Here is a 24804-nt window from a genome sequence, read left to right as displayed (position 1 = left end):
TCCTCATGTAAAGGTTTAGGGTCCACTAGTGTTCTTAAACATTTGAGTCTACCTGTGTTTTGCCCTTCTAAAAATAACAATATGTAATAAAGTGCATTCCATTCCTAAATAGCAATCACATGCAAATGAAGAAATCATTTTTCAAAGTCCCTCACTTGTTGTGGAAGTCATAGATCTCCTGCATGTTGCCAAAGATGACGTGCTCCTTATTGGCGATGGCAGGCGGGATCTCATCCCCGCCCCTGGTCATCTCACACAAGTAGGTCTGGAATATACAGGTATGACTATCCGTTAACATTTGCTCTTACAAAAGCACTATCAGTAAAAACACAGGACCTCCACCAAGGCTTAAATACTTATCTAAATAATATACAAATAGTTACTTTATGGTTAAAAGAGGTACAATGTCTTAAGATCCAACATAAATACAACAAATTACAATCTGATCACATGACATTTTACAAGGAGTCATATGTTTTTAAAGGATTTTCAAAATTGCTGCCAAATGTCAAATCTGGATCAGATGTGATATACATAGCAACCTGAAAATATTTTATGTTGTTTTTAAAATGGTAGACAGGAAGGAAGTGTTTTTAAGGCTGGTTTTCTCACCTCCAGACATTCCTGGAGATCTCTGACGTAGGTCTTCTCTGTCTGCAGGAGCTCGGCCATGATGAATCTAAAGAAAGATGATTTTTACATATAGAGCCCAATTGAAACGGAAAATATCAGAATGCAAACAATAATTTTAAGAAGTAAAATACAAAAATGTTATATGAGACAAGATGAGATTATTGCTCTGTGTATAAGTACCAGTATATGTCTTTACATACACAGTCAATTCTGAAGAGTAAATTTGACTCTATTTAGAGTGGGACTAAATAGACCCAGTTTTAGAGTAGGATAAAATTTACACTTGGAAGAGAGTAAAATAAAGAATTGGAAAAAAATAAAATAAAAGTCATTCAAGGGTCGAGGAACGAACTCACGACTTTCAGCTTGGGAGACAGCCGATTTACTCCCTGAGCTACGCAGCTCCTGCTGTGTGTTAGCGGATGGCTCATGTCAGATGTAATCTTCGTACCTCCAAAAACAATGGTCTCCTCTTGGATATAAGTAAACAGTAGGAGGGGCATAGCTCGGGTGGCAGTGTGGCAGTCTCCCAAGCTGACAGTCGTGAGTTTGTTCCTCAACCCTTGAGTGACTTTTTTTTCCCAATAAATTAACTCTTCAAAGTGTAAATATTACTCTAAAAAACTGAGTATTTTGTCCCACTCTCAATAGAGTCAAATGTACTCTATAGGCTTTACTGTGTATATGTAGCTATATGTACACTGTAAGTAAAGCCATGCCATGATAATCCAAAGGAGAAAATGGTAAAACCCATAAAACTAAAAACAAAACAAAAAGAAGAAAAAAAAGAAGAAAACTGAACTTATTGCCAAGTGGTCACATAAGTTACTTGTAGGCAAAGCAAGGCACCTTTCATACACAGAGGCAATTCGAAGTGCTTCACAGAAAACAGGAAAGTGAACAACACGTAAAACACTAATTAATTAATGAGTAAAATACCAAGATATAAATCAATGATTAAAATAATAAATAAAACAAAGGGCACATCATGCAAAGGATCTAAATAAAAGACCGCAGCTATACTACATTAGAAACAGAAAAAGCCCAGGCAAACACTTTTTTTTTTTCAACAGTGACTTGAAAGTGGCTTAGGGTTGGGGGGCATTTCAAAGGAACCCCGACTGTCATGACAAGTTTGCTCTATACTATTTATTTGGTTGTTACTGAGATCCCTTGGAAGTGATCAGTTGGCTATATGATCAGTCAGGATTAAACGGGGTGAAGCTGCTTTTAGTCGCTGTGTTTCACATAAATGGAACCATCATGAGAAGTGTGCTCTATATTATTTATTTGGTTGTTACTAACATAACTATTAGATTCTTTTTTCAAAAATCTATTCCAGTTTAAATATATTTTGTAGAAACTTTATTTGGAAGTGCGCCGCCATTGTTATTTACGTCGCATTCCGTGCATAGTGACGTAGAATGGCGGCGGCTCTGCCGAGCAATGGGAAACGTCTATAAAGAAAGCAAGTTAAGCCTCGTAGCGTTCCTAAAGAAACAACATGCAATCGGGAAAGTCACTTTCTCCCACGCCGTGCTCTCCTCATTCACCAGACGCATTCAAGATTTTTGATCGTAACGGAGGCTTACCATACTTTCTTTATGGACGTTTCACATTGCTCGGTAGAGAGCCAGCCGCCATTCTACATCACTACGCACTGAATGCGTTGCGTTTAACTTGAGGTTTTGTCTTTATACCTCTAGAATCGAGCTGGTCACTAAACACTTTCCTTTCGTTTTGGTTGCCAAAAACAATAACTTCAGTTCAGTCTTAGTTTATCTTAAGGAAATTAGATTGCATCCATCTATGGGATCATATATACATTTTTGGGAAGTAAATTATCATTATCATTGTTGTGAATGACCTGACCCAGCAGAAGCATGTATAGGTTAAATAAAAGTGGTCCAAGTATCAAACCCTGGGGAACTGGGAACCAACATCACCCCTGACCTTAAGATACTATCTGAACCAGCTGAGGACCGTACCTGAAAGTCTCACCCCCTTTTCCAGTCTGACAAGAAGAATTTGGTGGTCAACAGTGTCAAAAGTTGCACTGAGATCAACGGAAGTCCGCATTGACCCAGATCACCTGCGTAACGGGTGAAAACTTGTGCAGTCACTGAACAGATGTGACCCATTGAATTGTGAGGATGCCTGCAAGTCCGGATTGCGGGGATGTGAATTCCATAGAGATCCATTTGGAATGTATTTCACACTTGCTAATACAAGGCAGAGCGAACCTGGACCAATTTGTGTTCACATTGCAAGTTCAGTTAAAGAGACGATTTTGCAGCAAACATGCTGACTCATGACTCTAGTTTGTACTCACTCTTTCTTCCTCGCCGACTTCCTCTTCTCCTCGTTTACCTCATCGTTGGGCTCCCGCAATTTGATCTCTGGGTCATCTGACAAGCTGGCGGGAATAATATCCAACTCTAAGTCCTTGTTGTCCTGAAGATGAAAACAAAAAGCATTCCATGACTATACATTTACATGTATGACAAGTGTAACCGCGGGGATATTCCCACCTCGGAGGAGACGCCCAGGCTCCTCTCTAGGCTCTCCTGATACTTGACCATTCGCAGGGAGAAATCGCGGTAGCGGCGGTCTACCGTGCTCACCCATCGCTTCAGCTCCACAACGTGGACGTGACCTTTCTCCACAAGGTTGTCGGCCAGCTGGATGAGGAGCTTCACCTTCTCCTTTGTTTGCTGGTGGCACAAGCACACAAACATTTGGCTCACGTTTGTGTTTTACAAAGTATTTGGGCTCTCAACGTGGATTAAAGAAGGTATCCCCATCCACTTTGACAAATTTTCAACTCCACCACTAGGTAGCGCAACTTTTTTTGGGGATACAACACTTTTTTTAGATGAAAAAAATGTAATCTCATGAGAATAAACTGGTATTTTTTCTCCAGATAATTGTCATTTGTGTAAAAAAGTTTACATGAGCGCCATGCATCATGTCATGCATCCATTTTTGTTTTCCTTATGTAAAATTATGATGCATTTTTTTCTTATAATAATAATAATAATATGAAATTATTCTGGATCCCATTAGAACAGATGTGGAGGAGTATTTAATGAAGTGACATGGCAGGCCAATAGCAACACACACACACACACACACGCGCGCGCGCACGCACACACGTACACACGCACAAAATGTACCTTGGCATTGAGTCGAAAGTGATGATGGTCGTTGAGGAGCTGCTGTGTTTCCTTGCTGCCGTCACCAGATGACACGTGCGTAGCCAGGTAAACCTCACCTGTCTCCTGGATCCATTCTAGAGCCTGCGCACACGCATGCACACATGCACAAATACAAAATTTATTATATGATGGTCGCTCTTAAAAAAATGTTCCCATCATAAAATACACCAGATGTCTCTTTGGTGCTGCACTTTAGCTCAAGGTTTGCGCACGCACACGCACGCACGCGCACACACACACACACACACACACACACACACACACACACACACACACACACACACACACACACACACACACACACACACACACACACACACACACACACACACACACACACCTGCTTGGCACTGTGTTCAAAGACGAGATACTGTTGACACTGGTCCAGCCTTCTCTTCTTCAGAGTCCAGAAGTGCAGGACTCTGTTCTCCCTCTGCAGCAGCTCATTCAGAATAGCTGAAAACAAAACAAGTCTTGCCTCGGTTGATTGCTCATACTTTGCAACACAGTGCTACTGGTAGTTTTCTAAACTTGACAAAAATGAACGGATTCATTGTCATGATTCTGGTTATCTGTTTATGTGAAAATGACAATCATCTGGGCTCTTAAGTGCAGAAGATAATGCGAGCTGTGTCTTCTTAGAAAATGTTGGTAATATATGTAACATTATTTTTAACCACAGCTATACTGATAACCTGGTAACCCAATTTTCGGTGGCTTTAACTCATCAGTATGTGTAGTTTTTATTATTATTATTTTTTCACCCATTGTCGGATCAAAATCTTGACCCAAAGTACTGGGTAAAATCCTCAACCCCATGCACTGGATAGACAGTAAATAAGTTAGCATGACCCAACAGTTTTTAGGGGAAAGTCAATCCCCAAATTTTTTGGGGACCATAATATGTTCTATGAAGCCACACTGGTTAATATTGCGTGAGTGAAATATGAGTTAAGAAGCAAAATCCAGCCGTTTTTATCAATCTCAGGGGCGGCCATTTTGCTACTTGCTGTCGACTGAAGATGACAAAACTGAGCTGCGATTGCTTGTTACCTCAGTTGTTCCTCACTTTCAGAAAACAGGTGAGCTGTGATTGGTTGTTGCCTGAGCCCTGAGCAACATTGATATCATCTTCAGTCGACAGCAAGTGGCAAAATGGCCACCCCCTGAGATCATAACTCTTCTTCCACAAATATAATATTAATCAGAATGCCATTTTTAGACGAGTGAGGTCACATATAACATATTATTGTCAAGAAATGCTTAAGGTTGACTTCTTTTTAAAGAGTGTGTCTTCTCTCTGCTAGTTTCTTACTGTTTCACCTGTTATTGGCTTTCACTATTTGTTGGTGTGCTTTTGTTAACTTTGTATCTCACGTTGTCATGCTTCCTTGGCAAATCATCTCTGTTATTTTCCTCAATTAATTTGTCTTGTGGTCAAAGATTTGGAATGTATGCGCCATTGGATGAATAGAATTTCAATTTATTTCACTGGGGAAAATTGATTTGAGGTACAAGTAATTTGAGTATCGACCTTGGTCACAAAATGAATGAAACTTGTAAGTCACGCTAGAACTGTATTATAATTTTCCGGTTGTGTAAATTTGTGCCGTCTTACCTTTGACCTGCTGCTCAGGCCCTCTTGCATGACTGGCGGCTCCTGGGATGCTCACGTTGTTCCTGTGGATGTACTTGAGGAAAACCTCGGCGTTCCTCCGGGCCAGTGTGCATGCCTGAGGACCAGCAACATGCTGATTAAAAAGTTAACATACTTCTGCTACACATGAAATGCTCACATCATCATTAAGTTTAAGTTTATTATTTTAGTTATTATTATTTATTATAAATAAATCTATATTTATGTATTTTTATATCAGGTATTATTTTAACTTTATTATATCATACTTACCTTATTTATTATTCTTATAGCTTAAGCACATTAATTGTATAATATCAAATCTTATGTAATCGGATCGTATCACACAGTATCGTACCTTATTATATTTATTGCATCATGTCGTATCTTACTATTATGTCAGGTGTTATCAGAAGATCTCTTACTGACTTTTTCGCACATTTCACACACATAACATTATATAATGCATAGTTTATCGTATTTTATGTAACAGTAACCAATTATTTGGTCATACCATATTAAGTCGTCATTTAACCACTAGATGCAATTGCATGATATGGCATCCCATATTATCATTACGTATCCTATCTTCATTGCCATCATTTCATGTTTTAATATATTGTTTTTTACGTATATCATATATTAGCTACATTATTTCATATCTTATTGTAGCCTAGGGCGAGTGCTCATTGTCTCATGTGATATGATGGCAAATTATATTGTATGATATTTATTTTATTATTATATATATATATATATATATATATATAAATTTTAACTAAGTGAAACAATTCAACAGTTCAGACACTAATATCACTTACTTACTGTATAATGTTGTATTCATTTATTATTTTATTTATTTTTGGATTGGGTCCTCGTGATGCAGTTGCTATGAACCTGTGTTTGTCCCCCTTTTTTGTATTTTGTTTCTTGGTCAAGTTCTTTCTTCAAGGCTATCTGCATCCAGCCCTGCTGTTTGTGGTTATTTTGAATTTTTGTGTTCTGCATCCATTTTTGTATAGACAAGCTTTTCAACTTCTGTGTCCTGTCTGCTTTTGGGTCCAAATTCCGCACCATACGTGATTAGTGAACTGACCTTAAGGAAGGCTTCCTTCTGTTCCAAGTGTTTGCTGATCAGAGGCACGAGGTGGTCACAGTCGGCTGGCGTTCCCACTTTTTCGTGAGTTCCGCACCAGTCCTCGTCCCGTCGGTATTCCTGCTCCAGACTCTCCAACACGCTGCAAACCTAGACACGTGCATAGCATCCTCATTAATGATGCTATGAGTGAGTCTGACACCAGCGAGCGTGCATGTATACCTGTTCAGACGTCTTGTAGAAGGCCACCGAGGCGTTGACGAGCTTCAGGCGGTCCTCCATCTTCAGCATCAGCTGCTGCCAGTGGACGGCCACTTTCTCAGCGCAGCTGCGAATGGCCTCTGGGTCATAGTGGCCGGCCTGAAGCATCATCTAGAACCAGGGAGGCCTAATTAATAATTCCACTTTTCCCCTTTATTATATATTAGGAAAATGTATAGATGTGTATGTTTCATTTAAACGTCTCCAGGTGCTGCTTTTAATTTAATTTAACTTTAGTTCATGAAAACCTCACCTCTGCTTTCTGCTGAACTTGCAGGGCACTCTGATGGGTCTTCTGGAGGGAGTTAGCATGGAAGAGAGACTAAAAGAGAAAATAAGGGATAATGGGAAATGATTTAATGAATGAATTGAAACAACAGCCGACAAGATTATTTGATTCAATGTGTACATAATGTTGTGACTGACGTGTGTGCCTGTGTGAGTGTGTTTTAAGTTGAAAAGAGTGTGTGGGTGTATAACAGATTGCACATCTGCTACTGTTGAAAACATGCAAAAACAATTATTGCTCAAGTACAGTTAGACTGGCAGAAGCCGTCATTTTATGCACGTGTGTGGGTGTTGTGTGTTTGCGTATGTGAGTGAGTATGTGCGTATGCACATGAACGAACCTCTATCGCCATCTGGAACTGTTCATGCTCCCTCTGCAGCTGCTCTGCTTCAGACAACGAGCTGGCATTCACCATGCTGGCGTTCAACATGGACTCGCCATTACGGATCCATCCAAGCACCTTGAGGGTACGAAGAGGAGATGATAAGTTATGTCATCTGCAAGAGCACTGTTTTTTTCCTCCACTAAAAGACAACTATTAGGATGCTCAAAGCTTCATGTCAATGGATCAATGTGTACAATAGTATAGAATGATTTGTGTGTGTGTGTGTGTGTGTATATATATATATAAATTTATAAAATATATTAAATAAATACATTTAAAAAACATATAACATTAGATATTTATTTAATATATTTACGATTGCCGTGCACTTAATTGCCTCGTTTGATTTGCGGTGCTAATTAAAGAACGGTGCCGTTACGGCCCTCGCAGACGCTAATTATAGTTCTTATACACACTACATTATATTTGTTATGTGGCTTTTACGTTTTTCTTTTGGTTTTAAGTATACTAATTCCTATACAAAGCAGCCTTTCAAATTAAAAACATGGGTTTCAAAACAAGATATAATTAAACATCACACACTAAATTCTTAACATGGTCGATATTGCACTTCATTCTATTCCTTAAAAAGTTGTAAAACCACATATTTTGATTGGGACTTTTTTTTTCTGGCCACTGAATTATTTGTTTCATCTTATGTATCGATTGTTTTGAAATTAATTTTATTGTGTGCTCTATGCACAATGACTTTTATGAGCAAATTCAAAAAATATATAATTGCCATTAATTTCATTACATTTTAAGGAAATTAAAAAATGATTTGGCCAAGATCCAATAGGAAGTCTAAACTGGCCAAATACTTTTTTACCCCACTGTAAATGTATTTTGTTGTTGTTGTTCATTGTTTTTTGAAAACATATATCATAAGTACTAATGGTCTCAGCACTTGGTATCAGTATCGGTGAGTCTAAAAAAAAGTGGTATCACATCCCTATTATGAGTAGCAGAGTAATATCAGGTAGGACAAGATAAGTTCTTGCACTTCTTCCTACTCTCTTTGAGCATGTAAACTATGCTGAACTATTTGCAAATCATTTTAAAGCTATATTCAGTTGACTGCGCTACAAAGACAATAAGATATTTAATGTTCATCCTGATAAACACTATTGTCTTAACAAAGATTCTCTAATTTTCACATTTGACACCCGTAACATGCTACTCTGAAATGGACCGACGCAAAATGGAAAATTGAGCTGTGGTCTGACGAGTCCAAATGTCATATTGTTTTTGGAAATCATGGAGCTCGTGTTCTCCGGGCCAAACAGGAAAAGGATCATCCTTGTATCAGCGCCAAGTTCAAAAGCTAGCATCTGTGATGGTATGGGGGTGTATTAGTGCCTATGGCACGAGTAACTTGCAAATTGGTGAAGGCACAATTAATGCTGAAAGGTACATATGGGTTTTGCAGAAACATATGCTGCCATCTAAGTAACGACTTTTTCAGGGACGTCTTGCTTATGCCAACCACATTTTGCACGTGTTACAACAGTGTGGCTTTGTAGTAAAAGAGTGCAAATACTACACTGGTCTGCCAGCAGTCCAGACCTGTCTCACTATGTCTTTGTAGCGTATTCATTTGTATGTTCATAAGTAATTGAATACCATTGTATTGTTTTTAATTTCCGTTTAACACATCCAAACTTCATTTTAATTGGGTTCACATTTGTGTACATTCGCAGTTTATTCACACGTTAATTGATTCACATACATATTTACAGTTAAAAAAAATATATAAAAAATCATTTTTGGGGGGCCCATATTAATGTTGAATGTCTGACGCCGTTCACTAGCAATTAAAAGTTTGAACCACAAAACCAGTTTTGGCCGCGATGCTCAGTGTGTCGCAAGCCTAACATGCATGATTTTGAAATGTGGGAGGAAGCCGCAGAACCCAGAAAAAAAAGCCACACAAGCACAAGAAGAATATGAAAACTCCATACAGAAAGGCTGGAGCCAAGATTCCAACCCTCGGAAGTGTGACAAGAATGCTAAATCCAAATTAGGATTGTCAGATTTGGCCGAAGTTTGCACTCTACTGAGTGATTCTTGCTATTTTAGGATCATTATTTTATGATTGAAAGGGTGTTTTCATGCGATTCATCACAGTTCTGTGCTCACAGATGAAACTACCTCATCAGAAATTTAGACCATGATTTGCAGAAATGTGTGAAGCGAACGCAGCGCCGTGTTTATTAGAAATTTGCCATAAAAGCTGATCAATAATTCAGTTGCCTCCATCTGCAACAGCGGCAGTGTGCTTGCTATCGGAGCGTGTCATATATTTATAGAGCCACCGACACTTTTTTATGGTAAAGTGCAAATAAACATATTTCCTCATAGTGCTTTTCAGTTGTGTACCTGTTTGACCTCAGCCTGCAAGTGACGCAGTTGAAGGCTTTGCTCCAGTCTAGCATGCGTGTGCTGGGCGCTGAGCTCCACTTCCTGTTGCTTCTCGTGCAGGAACTCCAGCAGCTCCAGAACCTGAGAGGCCAAGTCCATGTCCTTCTCTCCTGTCAGCTCAATGCCTGACAGACACAATTGTTACAATCACTGAAAGTGATGTTTTTGTGTAATATTTTTCGGCGGAGAGTATTGCCGCTTGTTGTGTGTTTGCGAGTCGACACCTCATTAGGCTTTAGTGAAAAAAAAGTAAAGCGAGAGGGAAGCTTTAAAAAGACAGGAGATTTGAACTGTTTGTTCGACTGATCGGGAATTTAAGGTTACCCAAAATCTGCCAAATTCATAGCTGTTAGAAAATTGCAGTTGTTTGTTTACATTCAAACTTCAGTTGCTGACGCTGCAGCCAACGAGAGTGGCGTCACTTGTGTTGTGATTACAAGATTACAATTTCAGTATACTTTGCATCATACTGGTCAGTGCAAACCTCAATTGTGTTTTTCTCTTTCGTATAGTAACAGCATCACATAACATATTGGACTGTGAAATGACAGGGAATAAAACTCCTGCTGTCAGCTAAATGCTAATGTGACCCTACCCCCCCAGAAAAAAGCAAAGGTACCGCACATAAGCAGGAAGAGACGATAGCATGACCGGCAGACGTTATGTAATTAGTATCTAAGCATACTATCAGTAGATGGAACAATCCAGAAATAAGTTAGAGTTAGAACAACAATAGTCAAATCTGCATTTGAAAGAAAGATAAGTATATACTGACGTATGACTACCAGTAATACCAAAAGAATTAAGAATTAGACTCATGAAATGCTTTCGTCTGGACCGTGGCCTTTTATGGACGCTACAGAAGAAAGAAGATATGATTGATGCACTGGAGATGTGGCTTTGGAGTAGAATGTTTAAGAGTGACATGAAATGAATACGTATTACAGGAAGTTGGAGTGAAAAAAGAACTGCTGAAAACATTGAAATCTCGGAAGAAAAAGCGGCCAACACAAACTTTACAAGGAAAGAGTTTATAATGTACATAATAAAAGTAAAGATAGAAGGGAAATGAAGAAGAGAAAGAAGAAGGGGAAAACTGAAAAAGATGGCAGAAAATAGAGAGGGATGGATGATGTCAGACCTGGAGGAGAATCTACATAGACAAGAGGATTTGTGCTCATTTCAGTGTTCAAATCAATAATTGCTTTGTAATCCTCCCAGCCAATGATCAAACAATTCAGACAGAGGACCCTACCCGAGGCCTGCACCTCCATGATGTATTGGTGCAAGTCCTGGCCTTGCTGCATCACTTCATAAGTCATGTTGTTCATGGCTGCCTTTCTTTCGGCATGCCTCTTCAGTCTCTGCTCAGCCAGGCCGATGTCCTCCGTTCCGCCAGAAGAAGCGCCGCTGCTACCCCCGCTCCCGCCACTATTACTGCTGCTGCTGTTGCTCGAGCGTCCCGCATCGTTCAGTTGTCGAGATAGGTCCTCGTTCCAGGCGTCTAATTCAGCCGTCACCTGAGCAAACGGATCATCCATTGTATCAACAAGCTTGGACTGCATAGTTTGAAAAAAAAAAAACATGGAAGCGTGATGACAGCAACCAGGAGACCAATTTAGCTTGTTGCCAAAATGGGGTCTGTTTTAAAAAAAAAAAGCATTAATAAAAATGATAACATTGAAAAAATATTTGTGAGTTCATTTTTACTAAAATGTACCAAAATTTGCTTTAAAAATAAATATATGTTTAAAATAATAAATACATAACAAAACATAAATGTTGGTATTTATTTATTTATTTATTTATTTATATTAAGGCATTTCATATTATCCACATTTGTATGAAAATGTGGCCGCTTTAACTTCTTTTTACACATGACAATTAATGGCAAATCTGTGAGTCAGATGAAATCAAAATAGTATGTAAAGAGGGAGGGATCATCATCAAGATAATTTTATACTGTAGAAAAAAATTATTTAAGCCATATAAAAATCAACTCAAGTCGATTTTTATATAAATTATAAATAATTGTAAATTTAAAATTATTGCACATAAAATAAAAATCTGAAACACAAAAACAACAAAATGAACAAATAAAACAAAACGGATTTTTGTATTAAATTAAATATTCAATAAATAACAGTTTTTAGACAAATATTAAAAATGAATTATTAAACAGTGTAGTACAGTCATTCAGGCCAGACTTGTATGTTGCATAAAAAACGGGTTTGCATAGAAGTCAAGCAAGTAATAAACAGGGCGTAGACTTGACCCAAAAAAATAAAATAAAAAAAGAAATCACATACACTTCGTCTTTCAAAAAGCTGTTGCATTAATATTCTTATTCTATCTATATTTATTGTTAGTTTGATTTTAGTTTTTTGTTTTTAGGGTATCATTAAACCATTATGGTATCAGGTTTTGTTAATTTTGTAATTCTAATTTGAATAATTTTAAGATTTAATTTAACTTTGAAATGAAGATTTACAGTAATAGCAGATGGAAGTATTTCATTTAGTAAAAAAAATAAAATAAAAATGAACATTTATTTTGTAACAAAAATTTGGACTGAACAACAGGGCTGCCGATTTGACACATCAAGAAAATAATGCAAAACTGAGTCCCTTAGCTACTAAATTTAACATATAAATAAATAAATAAGTGTATGGATGGCATGGTTACCTCTATGGTGTACTGTTCGAAGACGCGTAGTTGGAGAAAGATGTCAAGTTTGATCTTGCGCTCGTGGAACAGCTCCTCCATCTGGCCCTGGGCCTCATCCAACTGCTGCAGCACACCCTGGATGTGAGCGATGGAACTGCAGTGTGGCGTCTTATTGGTGGACATGGCAGCGTCTCTGCAGGAGCATAGGACAGATGGAGACATCACACAAACAATATGGCATTCTAAAGGCTGATACAGAGAACCCTACTATCTTGCAAATCATCCATTGAAACAGCCAATATATTGCAAATTTATGAACAATCGTTTTTTTTAGGGGTATCATAGGACTGTATACAGGAAAATCTAAATTTGCATTGGCACGCCTTTGGTGTCATATCACATTGTGCTGCAACATGCTTGTTAGCGCTGAAATCTACTAAAAGATATGCAGCAAAGTAAACGTCAAGAAGGCAAGGCAGAAAATGTTCCCGACTACTGTAAGCTTCAGTACTGGGCATTACCACAGAGCAGACAGAATATACTGTATGCTTGTGAGTATTGTTGAATGCTTTGTTTGTATGTGCTGCTGCCCCATGTGTGTTAACGTAGCATGAAGGTTTCCAATAACAATAATTAATGCCAAAATCTGTTAGCGAGGCTATGCGGTTTAGCATTGTATGCTAGCATTAGGCTAGTTGACTTATTTTAGACAAAATTACATTGATTTAACACTTCGGTGTGCAAATAAAACTCACTTTTGTTTTATGTCAGTTTTACAGTTAATGTCTGAATATAGAGCTTAAAGCAAGCACACTTTGCCTTTTATTTGGGAAAGTGTACGAGCTAGAGCCTTTTTGATTGTTTCTATGCTAAGGAACACTTTAAAAGTTGAAATGTGTTTAAAGGGATGAGTATTTTGTCCAGAATGAATTTAATAACATTATGTTTTGTACACAATTAATACCTTTATAAACTATTTTTTTCACTTGCTGTCGACTGAAGATGACATCCCCTGTGCTGGGGAAGTAGGTAACGACCAATCGTTGCTCACCTGTTTTCTGGGTTTGGTCAGCAAACTGAGCCGTGATTGATCGTTACCTACTTCCTCAGCACAGGTGATGTCATCTTCAGTCGACAGCAAGTGGAAAATTTAGTTTTTAATGGTATTAATTGTGTACAAAACATAATGTAGTTATCAAATTCATTCTGGACAAAATATTAACTTTTTACTGCTGAAAATGGCTCAATTAGTCAAGTATCACTTTAAAGCATGTGGTCACTCCATATCGTACATTTTCACCTATCCCTAAACGTAACCCCGTGATAACCGGGGGTCCACTATATGCTAATATATCCATTAGACTATTAATATTACCTGAGCTGCTGCATAAGCTCCTCCCCCTCCTTGATGACATTGAGCGTGGCTTCCAGAGTGGCTGTCTGCTGCTGCTGGAACTGTTGAATGAGTGACTGCACAGAATCTACAGAGTCGCAGCTCACGTCATCCAGCAGCTGCTTCTGGAGCTCCTCCATCCAAGACCACAGCTGGATCAGAATACAAGGGAGTGAGGAACACCAAAGTTACAAAAAATATATATATTCATGCTTTACACTGTAGCTAGCACTATTGTTCCACAAAGGCATAGGTGTCAAACTCATTATATAGTGTAGGGGATTGTTCACCACCACATTGCCCCCTAGTGGTTGGAGGTAATAACAAATCAAACATGGGGTTCACATGTAGTGTGACCATATTTTCATTTCCATAAAACAGGACACTCTGACGATAAGAAAGTGGGGTACGTATAACTGACCTACTTTTTTTTTTAAATAAAGACTTTAATATAAAACAATAATAATATGCACACACAAAACCCACTTTTCCCTACACCCCTTGTGATCAACTAAGGTGCAGTCACGGTAACATGGTGCACTCCGCCTCCAATATATGAATATTGATTATTGCAAAACATTCACTACTCCTGTGATTTTTATGATTATAGTAAATCTAAAGTTGTGCAACTCCTACTAGCCACAGTTTGGGGCCCTAATTTTGTAAACAGGCCCTCATGCGCAAAACGGACGCATCTTCATTTTCATGCCTCGGCAAGTCTAGTTTAGCATGTTTGTGAATTTGATAGACAGAGCTATACTTCAATAAGCATTCTGGTGTATTCTTTATCATATCCCCAGCACATCTGACAATTTGGTGATAAAAAGTCAACTAGACTTTCGACTCGCTAAAAACAGGTCTAAGAGGTGACGCATGGGGTGTAATGTGATTTTAGTGGATTTGATTAAGGCACAGGCAGACAGACTCTGAGGTCTGCATCTCTCATAAAATATGCTTCAATACTTATCTCCATACATGAAGAAGAAGAACCATTTTTCTGGTCATATACACACAATTTGACCTCTGCACTTGACCCAAAATAGTGCACACACACTGTTAGTGGCACCCATTGGAGTAGGGGGCTGCTTAAGCACCGAGGGTATCTGTATCCGGCACAGCAGCAAGGCATCTTAATTTATATATTTCAAATCGTTTCAGGTTTTCATTACACTCCTTGCCTACACAGATAAGTTTTTTGATGATGATGTGTAAGTGTTTCACCTCCTTAGTGTGCGTGTGGAAGGACACGGACATGTCGAGCAGCAGCTTCCTGTGCTCAACACGCCGCACAAAGTCTTGTATTCGAACTTCCAGGTGTCGCGCCGCCTTGTAGATCTCCTCCGGGTCACATTCGCCTGTCTGAGCCAGCTGCTCGGCCGCCTCCAGTAGCTTGTCTGCATTAGTATATGTGTTCTGGAAGGGAAACATACAACCATTGCTTTGACTGATTTGCAAAATGTTATGATTCCGTAGCACATGTTAACTTTTGGAGAATAAAAAAAAAACTGCATTTATTTTTCCATTGCAGCATCACTAGCATTTCTCTTCATCAACCACCTTGCAATGGATCTACAGTGGACCAGGGTTCGACATTCAGAAATTCGCAATTAATGGATTTTTGGGAAAAACATGTTCTCCATTATCCAATGAAGAAATCACTTATTTGCTATAATGTACGGATGTCAACCTTAACATGCAGCCTAAATGGTGAAAGAAAATGAATCCTCAATGAACTTTATTGCTAAACACTGCTGACAGGGATGAAAAAATACAAAATGGGATCATGTAAAACTAAGACATCTTTTTTTGTTTTGTTTAAAAAAAATAAAGACAAAACCCAAAACATATTGCCAAGGCAGGGTGCATGAAATAGGAGCTAAAGAAAAGTTATTCAAAAAATAAAAAATAAACCAAAGCCTTTCATCACCTTGAATGTGGATTAATAAGGTTTACTTTTAAACACTGCTGGGGACTTAACATTATTCTACACACATACTCAAATGTTAATTCCCATTTTCAAATCTAAACATTTCTCTCTGTGCCTAAGAGAGATTACATCTTCATTGAAGGTCAAATCTCTCATGATCCAAATGAATGATAGTGCGGTTCTGTTTTGCCAAGTATGAAACATCACAGCTGCCATACTTTCTCTTCTTCGTCTTAAAACACACTTCACGTCTCGGCATGGGATGAGACGTCTGGATATCCCCGCATGTAAAGGGAGGATTAGTCAGAAGATAAAGATTATAATTTACAGGAGATTAATACTTTGTGCTGCATGACTGCTTTGGTTTAGGGGGGGTGAAGGATTATTGAAAATGGATAATCATCCATGTCAAGTGGCGAAAGACAGAAACAGCGATTTGTGTGCGCAGTCAAAATGGCCGTCTTGACCACAGATACATATAAATCTTACATTCAAAGCAATAAAAATGTCTTTGCCGTGACCCAAATTGAAAACATTCGTGTTATCGTCATCTTGCAAAATGGATGATTTTTATCAGCAATGTCATATCAGTGCTCATTAGACTTTTGTCCCAATTAATGGTGATACCAAGTGGTTAACATTGTTAACTCTAATGTTCTTTTTCTCTATTTTCGTACACCTGCTCCGTGGTAGTGATGCCGACGTAGCCTGATTTTCACAAAGCTACCACCACAGCGAGGGTGTGTCCATGGAGAGGACCCCGGCGGAGTGACAATTTAGTGGCAGAAAGTCAGTCTAAGCCTGCGCCTGTACAGATCACATCTAAATACTGGCACAGCTCGTCAAATGCGGATTTGTGTAAATTTGATTGGGGCACGGGCAGTCAGATTCTCAGCTCCACTGACACAAATCCTTTAAATCATTGTATTATATGTGCCCACTTCACGGCACAGGTATGCTTCCGCCATGTCGAGACTCCAGTGCGGATCTAATCTCATGATAGACAGTTTGTTTGGCCATGCTTGAAGTCGGACCACTACCACAGTGACGCAGCCCTCCCCCTGCGAAGAGACACGCCACACTGGAAAATGGATCCTTTGGGTAAATTTTCACCATGTTAAGAATATCTTCAATATAATTCTTGGTATCAAATTAGATCTTTTCAGAATGTATTGCTAAATAGTTTGGCGTTGATAAATGGATCAATAATCCTTAATAAATCTATCAAAGAAAAGGTAGTGTATTTTTATTTGGTACTGTTTTTGCAGGTTGCAGATCTTGCTAAGGCACTCTCTGACCTCTGTATGACTTTTGTTCTTTGCATTAAGTATGTACGTATGATCATTGATATGCTATTTTATGCTTTCACTGTTTCCAGATTCCCCCATGACCCTTTTAAGACCAGCGGTTCCTTGTTTCTGCAATAACCTGTGCCAATAAAGTTGGGACACAGACATTTCTCTGGACTGTTTCAAACTTCCCTGTGAATACCGTGACCACCGTCCCATAAAATAAATACACACATTTACAACATGTACAGTTTCATAGTTTCAAGATTCTCACCATTAGAATGACGTTCATTTTTTTTTATTGTTGTCAAATGTAAAAATGGGTCAAATTTGACTTGAACAGTATTTATGTGTTTATCCGCATAAATAACGTAGATTGTAGATTACACCACTGCACATTCTTTTTAGAATTAACACGAATGTTTTTCAATAGATAATTCACTGACCAGCCACTTTCATATGGGTACACCTGAAAACAAAATCTGCCTTTCTAAAAATCCCGTTTTTTATCAAATAATAAATGTTTTATTACTGTGCTGTGAGTCATTCTGTTGGTAATATTTTGATAACCTTCAAATGATAGAGTATTCAATTATTAGAAACAGCTCTGTGTGATGTAGTGCCATGCTACAACCACAATTATTTTGTTGAACCTGACATGACAATGTATGCTGTCGGGCATTCTAAAACTAACATTTTATTAACATCCCGGTCAAGACAAATGCTTTTTCGTAGAACAATGTCCAACCTGAGCAACATCTTCAAAGTCGTCGTGTCGTTTCTGCAGCGCTCGAGCTCGATGAAGAGACTTTCCCACGCCGGTGTGCTTGCTGAGGAAAGCCTCACCATGGTTTTCGATCCAATCCATCACCTCACGGGGAAAGAAAGAATTTGCAATTCAGAGTACATTTAGGCCAATTAAGCGATCACATCTGCCTGAGTGGCCACCACACAAAATCAAGCAGAGTTACATAAATGTGTATCAAAAATATGTTGTTTTCCTTTTTGACTTTAGTTTAGTTTTTCTAGTACAGTGAACCCCTGTTCATCGTAGGGGATACCTTCCTCACCCTCCTGCTATGGGTGGGAATCTGCGATACAGAGAGAACAGTTTTTTTTTTTATTCATATAGTTTTACCCCTCCCATATGCTTAAAATACATTTAAAGTTAATAAAACACACTTTAAAAAAACATTGAAAATTACTACAAAAAATCTATCATAAAATGAATAGAAACAGTAGAGCAAACTGCATGTTGTTGTACAGTTTGTTGTGATGCTGTATGAAGAACGCTTACTTTAAAAATTTGAATGGTGCAATATGTTTTGTGTTTTCTTTATGGTTTTGTTATTATTTTTCCTGTTCCTTCTGGCTCGCCTAAGCCCTTGTGTGTGGGGCAGTGGAACCATTTACTTCAGTTACCCAGTAAAAATAGTCATTGGGACTAATTAGTAACATTGTTTTTATTTTGTTCTAAATGGCTGGAAGGCACCCTGGCCGATTAATTCTGCCTAGCAACAAGCAATCACCTTCGACAACCAACTATATTTCTATTCGTGTAGTCAAAACATTATACGAAATCACCAACAATCCATTCCTGAAGCCCACCAACAATAGGCCTAGTGATGCCATTGCTACAATTCTGATCCATCTACCCATTTGTATTAGAATTTTCAAGAATTGAGAAAATAAAGCTGAATGGAAACGCTAGAAATTCAAAAAATATTTTATTTTTGTTTATTTTTTATTTTTGAATTTGTGAAAAATTTATTGGAAGCCATTTTGTAGCGCATTGATAAAATTGAAAATTTGAATTTGTTTTGTTTTTTTGGGGTGAGGGGGGGACGAAGAAACTGAAAATATTTCTGTAATTAATAAACAAAGAAAAACATTAAAGCCATTCTTGATACAGACGGAGAACGACGCCAATCTTCTTTGCCATCTCCTTTTCATGACGGCTCGGTATGCAGTGAATGCTGACACAATTATGACCAGAGTTCTTCCAAACCACAAAATCTCTATCAGCAATCTGTCCATGATCACTTTTGTTAACAATCAGCCGAGTGTCTTGTGGCAGAGAGACGCTCTCAAATGACGTCATCGCAGGCTCAGTCTCCTCTCATCTCAAGACTAGCAAAATACTGTAGTAACACGGAAATGGGCGAAGTCGCATGTTGGTTTTGCGCATTTTCACTAGATTTGCTTACATTTTTTTAAACATTTGGAGGCAAATCTCATTATTGTGGTTCCCTAAAAATCTGTTGTTTCTTCTCTACAGCCGTTTGCCAAAATAAATCAATTTGAACAAATGAACCCCGGAATCTGTTAAAGACTCAAACAAAGACAATTTTTGCTATAATTATAGTTAGTTTTAGTTAGTTTTATAAACGTAAAATGTATTTTCACTCAGTTTTTAGTTTTCTAAAAGTTTTCTAAAATCAAATTTTTACGACGGCATATTAAGGCCACATATAAATTATATATATATTATATTATATTATATATTATTATATACTTTTTAAAGTGACAAGTTTGTGAGAAAAAAACTCAGAAACTTACAAGAAATACACGTAGTGTACTACTCTGATGTTTGTGCCAATACTTTTCGGTCGGGTTTTCAAAAAAGGAGATAGTAATTGCTTTAGCAGAGATTAACTGTATGATAAGCATTCACTCTTTAAAGCGTTGGGTACTGCCAGCGACATAGACCATAGGACCCCACCCTGAGGATCAAGCATTTAAGTTAATTTGTTAAAATGCATATTTACCTGTACATTCATGTTTCCAGAATTATTATTTACACATTCATACATTTTGGTATTTTCTGTACGAGTATCTAAGTTGATGTGACGAATCTGCTGCTCGCCGTCATTCACTTGCATTTCATACCTAAAGTATGCTAGCTTCTGATTGATTAGTGTTTAGTCAGCTGATAGGGAATCAGGAAGTGTTGTCGCTCTAGCTGTCGTGTATGACAAGTAAAGTTTAAATTAAGAATGAATCCGTCTCCATCATGGCTTTTCATTTTATAAACAGTGTTGCATTACCCAACAACGAATCCTCACATTAGACTATGGCTACGCTACGTGTATTTGTCGTAAGTTTGTCGTAAGTTTTTTTTTGTTGCAGATTTGCCATTTTATATATTTAAATTTGCGAGTTTTTTCTCGGAATATTACCTGCCCTCTAAAAATATATTTATATATATACATTGCCCTAATACGCCTTCATACCTTTTTCATTTAAATTTTTTTTAGCGAAAATTTAGTTTTAGTTACTTTAGTTATAGTTAACTATTATAACATTGGCTCCTGCTCCCCAATAAAACACCAATTTTTTTTTCATGTTTTATAGCACTGAACTATAGAATATATTTAAAAAAAAATAGCATCTAAGGATCCTCATCATGCTGTTTATGTTTCCATTTTTGTATTTGTGTGTTTTGTGACAAATTGTCCCATTTTCACTTCACTCGAGACAGGTGGCGTATCTCGAGCTTGCACATAACTCAAATTTTGCCGCGCAACTTAAAGCAACAAAATGGACCAAGTGACAGCTCGTACCTCAAAAAAATCTTGAAAATGGGGCACTCTAAGAAAAACTACGAGGGCAATTTTGAAAAGAAAGTTTAAAGTTCACCCGTGTGTCACACTTGGCAAGCAACACAATCCATAACAAGCATTGGAAGATGAAAACAACCAATGAGTGGTAAACGCACATGAACGTGTCATCAGCTCTTTTTAAAATGATTTATTTGGGGGAGCGCAAGGTCGGTTGAAGGTCGTACGTGCCAAATCAAACTGCACACCTCATAAGCGCCAGCTCCACCTTAACTTGCACGTCTTCTCTCAGGGGGAAACATCATCTGCTGCTTGGTCGTGATTTATTTGCCATTGGAAGCGTGCTGCGCTTTCCACGTGCTCACCTCCACGCCAGGCACCACTAGACGGGTGTCTCGGGGGCCTCGTAGCCGCCGATACGTGACGGCTGTTTTTGGCCAAACGGAGTTTTCCCGCTGAATTTACGGCCTCCGCCGATGTGATCTCTTCTTTGTACGGTCTTTCGCTCGTGTCCTCCTCCACTCCGGGACTTAAGCAGCCTTTATATTGTTTGTGCATAGGAATTCTCAATCCGCTTCTTTCACATGTAAAAGATGATGTTGTTGTTTTTTTGCTCAACATTTTATTTTTTTTTTATAATTTTTGCATTTCAAGGAGTCAAAACATTTTGAAAACATTGTTTACATGTATCACCCCGGCCCAGGAGGTTTGTGCATCCTCAAGTAGCGTTTTTGACAGAAATGTGAACTTAGAGCTATGAAAGAAATGCCACTACATGAAAAGGAAAAACATTTCTGGTTTCTTATCAAGTTCCATAAAAGTTAGAAGTACTAAGAACTTTTTCTTGGGGAACTCAACTCAAAATTGTGCCAAATTGTTACTTTGGATGAATGTAGGAATGTCGCAGAAAAATGGAGCTAATACACAATTTCCACCGACAAGAAAGTTTCAAGTAAAGAAAATATGGAGTCGTTTGCAGCTGTAGCATTTTAGTCTTTCCACTACTTTTTAGATTGTGTCTGTGGGATCTTTTTCCCATTTGGTAGGTCAACGACATTGCTGCAAGACCTATTTTGTATTGATGTTTTACAAATCAAATGGACTGCAAACATTTGACTGAAGAACTCCACTCAAAACTGTCTGACTTATTAGTTTGGTTGGATTGGCTTTGCTCAAACTGTTTCCACAAAGTTGTCTTGCTAAAATGCACATTATTTTGAAAACAAGCTATATTTCTATGTGTTTTGTTTACCTAAAAACTAGTTCTCGGATCAATGAAAATGGATTTGTATTCACCCCTTAGTAAGAAACCCCTGTTTTTTCTGTATGATAATGTTATAGTGTGGTCTCTCTCTTTTTTTTAAATCAGGAAATAATGCTTTTTTACTATTAGGGATGTAACAATATCCAAACATCACGATATGAACCTCATGATATGATAATTATCGGAGGGGTTGGGGATATATTATATATATATATATATATATATATATATATATATATATATATATATATATATATATATATACATATATATATATATATATATATGGTGATGGAAAAGCTTGGTCATGTCATTGTCAGGTGATCCTACTGGCTCTGCGGCGCAAAGTATAATGGACTATGTGTCATGTTTGGGTTCTGTTTGATTTTGTCATGTTTCTTTGAGTTTCTGTCATGATCAGTTGTGTTCCGTTTTTCCTTGTGTGTCTCCCTTGGTCTCGTTAAGTGTAATCCTGCCTTTCCTCGTGTCAACCAATCAGTGCCCTCTGCCACTTGTGTCTTGCCCAGGTGTGTCTCGTCTTGTCAATCAGTGTTAGTAGTTTTTTCCTGTACCTTGCTGCCTCCTTGTTTTTGTTTAATTAAACCTTTTTTGGACTTCGTCCCTCTCCACGCCTCTACTTCCCTGCACTTGGGTCATCAAACACACCATCCCATAACACTATGTAGTTCATAATGCTATGTTCAGCTGAAGTGGGCCATAAGTAATGTTTTTTTCGACAGATATGTTGAAATATTTGCTGGTATGACTGATATATATGAATGATAACCGCCAAAGTGGCCAAAACATTCCTAATTAAAATGTAACTGCACTAATAAACTAACCACCAGAGGTAGAATATAACCTCTCCTTTTGAACAGATGTGCTGTTTTTAATATCATGACATGAAAACGACAATATTGTGGTAATTTTAATTTTTTAATCTTTTATTGTGTGATCAGTATTGTTTTCCTCGATTCAGCATTGTTTTTGATAGTGCCTTATCCAGAAATGGATTCGGGTTTCTGGTTGTCTATAGATTTTTAGCTGTTGTAGCTTTGGCTATAGCACCACCTGTTGCTTTGGCATTCACTTGATAGCCTGTTAGCAGATTTTTCTGTCGACTCAAACTCATGGAACTTGGCGAGGGAGGAAATATTTGTGTTCATGGGAGAAGTGAATGGAAACCTGTGATTGATTAATCCAGTTTATTAAAGAATTAGTCTCAGTACTTAAGTCCATATATTTGGGCATCCTTTGATAGTGGCCTATTTTTTATGGTGGTTTTAAAATATCATCTCCTGATTTTCAGACATGTTTCCATGCTTCATTTATCTGCCGAAGCGTCAGCGGCGGTGCCAGCGAAGCAAAGATCCATTCGGATCTGAGAAGTTTTCCGGATTTGAGAAACTGACGGATGAAGAGAACTGATGGGAAACACATGTCGCCACAGGATGACACACTCCACTGCGGCTTCAAGAAATATTCTCCCCTCTTTGTTTTTTATTGTTTTCACTTACTAAGTGCGGAAGTATGTGTGTGTGTGTTTGCACATTCATGTGTGTGTGTTGCCGTGTACCTGTTGGACGTCCTGCTGAAACACACACAGCTGCAGTCTCTGATGCAGTCGGACCTTTCGATGCTGCCAAATGTTCTCCAGACGGCGCTGATGGTGGAGCACTTCATGGACCACATCCAGTATACAATGAACCTGCACAAAAAAATACAACATTCATTCCTTTCTGCAAAAAAATGCAAAAATAAAGAAAATGTAATTGGGGCTTTGGGTTAAGCATTTTTTTTCATCCATTATAAGTGGTTCAGATAACCCATGGATGGGAAGATATTTTCTCTTTTACAGTTTATTTTGCGGCTGTTTTTTTAAATTTCTCGATGAATCGTGCATTAATTAATAAATAATAATAATTAATAAAGCAAGACTCAGATCTTGGGCAGGGGTGAGAATTGGGTGTGAATTCATGTTAATGTACAAGAGAAATTTGCATGTCCGCCTGTGACAAAATATTTGTTACTATGTTTATACTGTATATAATATGTACTGATGACATACTGTATAAAATACCTAAAATGTCAATTTATTGCCATTTTCAGTCACTTCAAATATGAAAGTAAAAAAAAAAAAATTTGATTAATGTGTAGAATTTCCTGACAACATTCCGACATATGTCAGGTATTCTATAAACAGACAGAATGGTGCAGATCCAGATTAGGAATGTTTGACCTTGACTGAGGTCTGCCCTCTACTGAGTTAAGTGTTTTGAAAAGTTACCAACCGCTTTGGAGTAATTGGCAGTGGCCGTCAGAGACTCTGAGTTGCCGGGACTGAGAGGTCTTTGCAGGACGTCCAGAAGAGCTTTTCCATCCTGACTCACCTGGACACACGTAAGGATGAATGAAAAGTGGGGACGCGATGAGAGATGAACAGAAAGAAGTTGTACTAAGCCAGCATTGCCCAATCATTAATAGGCGACGGCACATACTTTACATTAGAAATATCTCATGGCACACAAGGAAACAAAAATGTCACAAAAATAATTTTGATTGATCGAATGATGATCTTGTCTCAATTTACTCCCAAATGTACATATCCAGAATGAAATCTAGGCTTGTTTATTTGAACACAAAGCTATATACTGTTTAAGGATGGGCAAGTACTGATACCAGGCATCAGTTTCGGGCCGATACCAGGCACATTTTATGGTATCTGTACTTGTGACTGTTATCGATACTCGTACCGGCCCGCGCTC

General features: G+C 38.1%; 1 protein-coding gene across 4 annotated transcripts in view; it reads right to left on the bottom strand.

Annotated features, from left to right (window-relative positions):
- Window positions 1-24804, bottom strand: part of kalrna (kalirin RhoGEF kinase a) — a 142527-nt gene that overhangs the window by 63050 nt on the left and 54673 nt on the right. For all 4 annotated transcript variants that reach the window (XM_086090380.1, XM_086090381.1, XM_086090382.1 and 1 more), the window contains exons 12-30: window positions 24331-24429; window positions 23616-23747; window positions 17964-18086; window positions 15221-15412; window positions 13982-14151; window positions 12625-12799; window positions 11195-11459; window positions 9898-10064; window positions 7474-7593; window positions 7098-7166; window positions 6806-6955; window positions 6584-6733; window positions 5470-5584; window positions 4192-4307; window positions 3810-3932; window positions 3165-3347; window positions 2966-3087; window positions 613-679; window positions 156-265 (exon numbers count right to left, since the gene is read on the bottom strand). In XM_086090380.1, the coding sequence (XP_085946506.1) occupies window positions 156-265; window positions 613-679; window positions 2966-3087; window positions 3165-3347; window positions 3810-3932; window positions 4192-4307; window positions 5470-5584; window positions 6584-6733; window positions 6806-6955; window positions 7098-7166; window positions 7474-7593; window positions 9898-10064; window positions 11195-11459; window positions 12625-12799; window positions 13982-14151; window positions 15221-15412; window positions 17964-18086; window positions 23616-23747; window positions 24331-24429 (2648 nt within the window). The remainder of the gene's footprint in view (window positions 1-155; window positions 266-612; window positions 680-2965; window positions 3088-3164; window positions 3348-3809; window positions 3933-4191; window positions 4308-5469; window positions 5585-6583; window positions 6734-6805; window positions 6956-7097; window positions 7167-7473; window positions 7594-9897; window positions 10065-11194; window positions 11460-12624; window positions 12800-13981; window positions 14152-15220; window positions 15413-17963; window positions 18087-23615; window positions 23748-24330; window positions 24430-24804) is intronic.

Source organism: Leptonotus elevatus, chromosome 12 (assembly GCF_054856555.1).
Source record: "Leptonotus elevatus isolate MCC_2025b chromosome 12, RoL_Lele_1.0, whole genome shotgun sequence".
Lineage (NCBI taxonomy): Eukaryota > Metazoa > Chordata > Actinopteri > Syngnathiformes > Syngnathidae > Leptonotus > Leptonotus elevatus.
The sequence above is the reverse complement of the archived record's forward strand: the minus strand, read 5'-3'. Positions and strand labels throughout refer to the sequence as shown.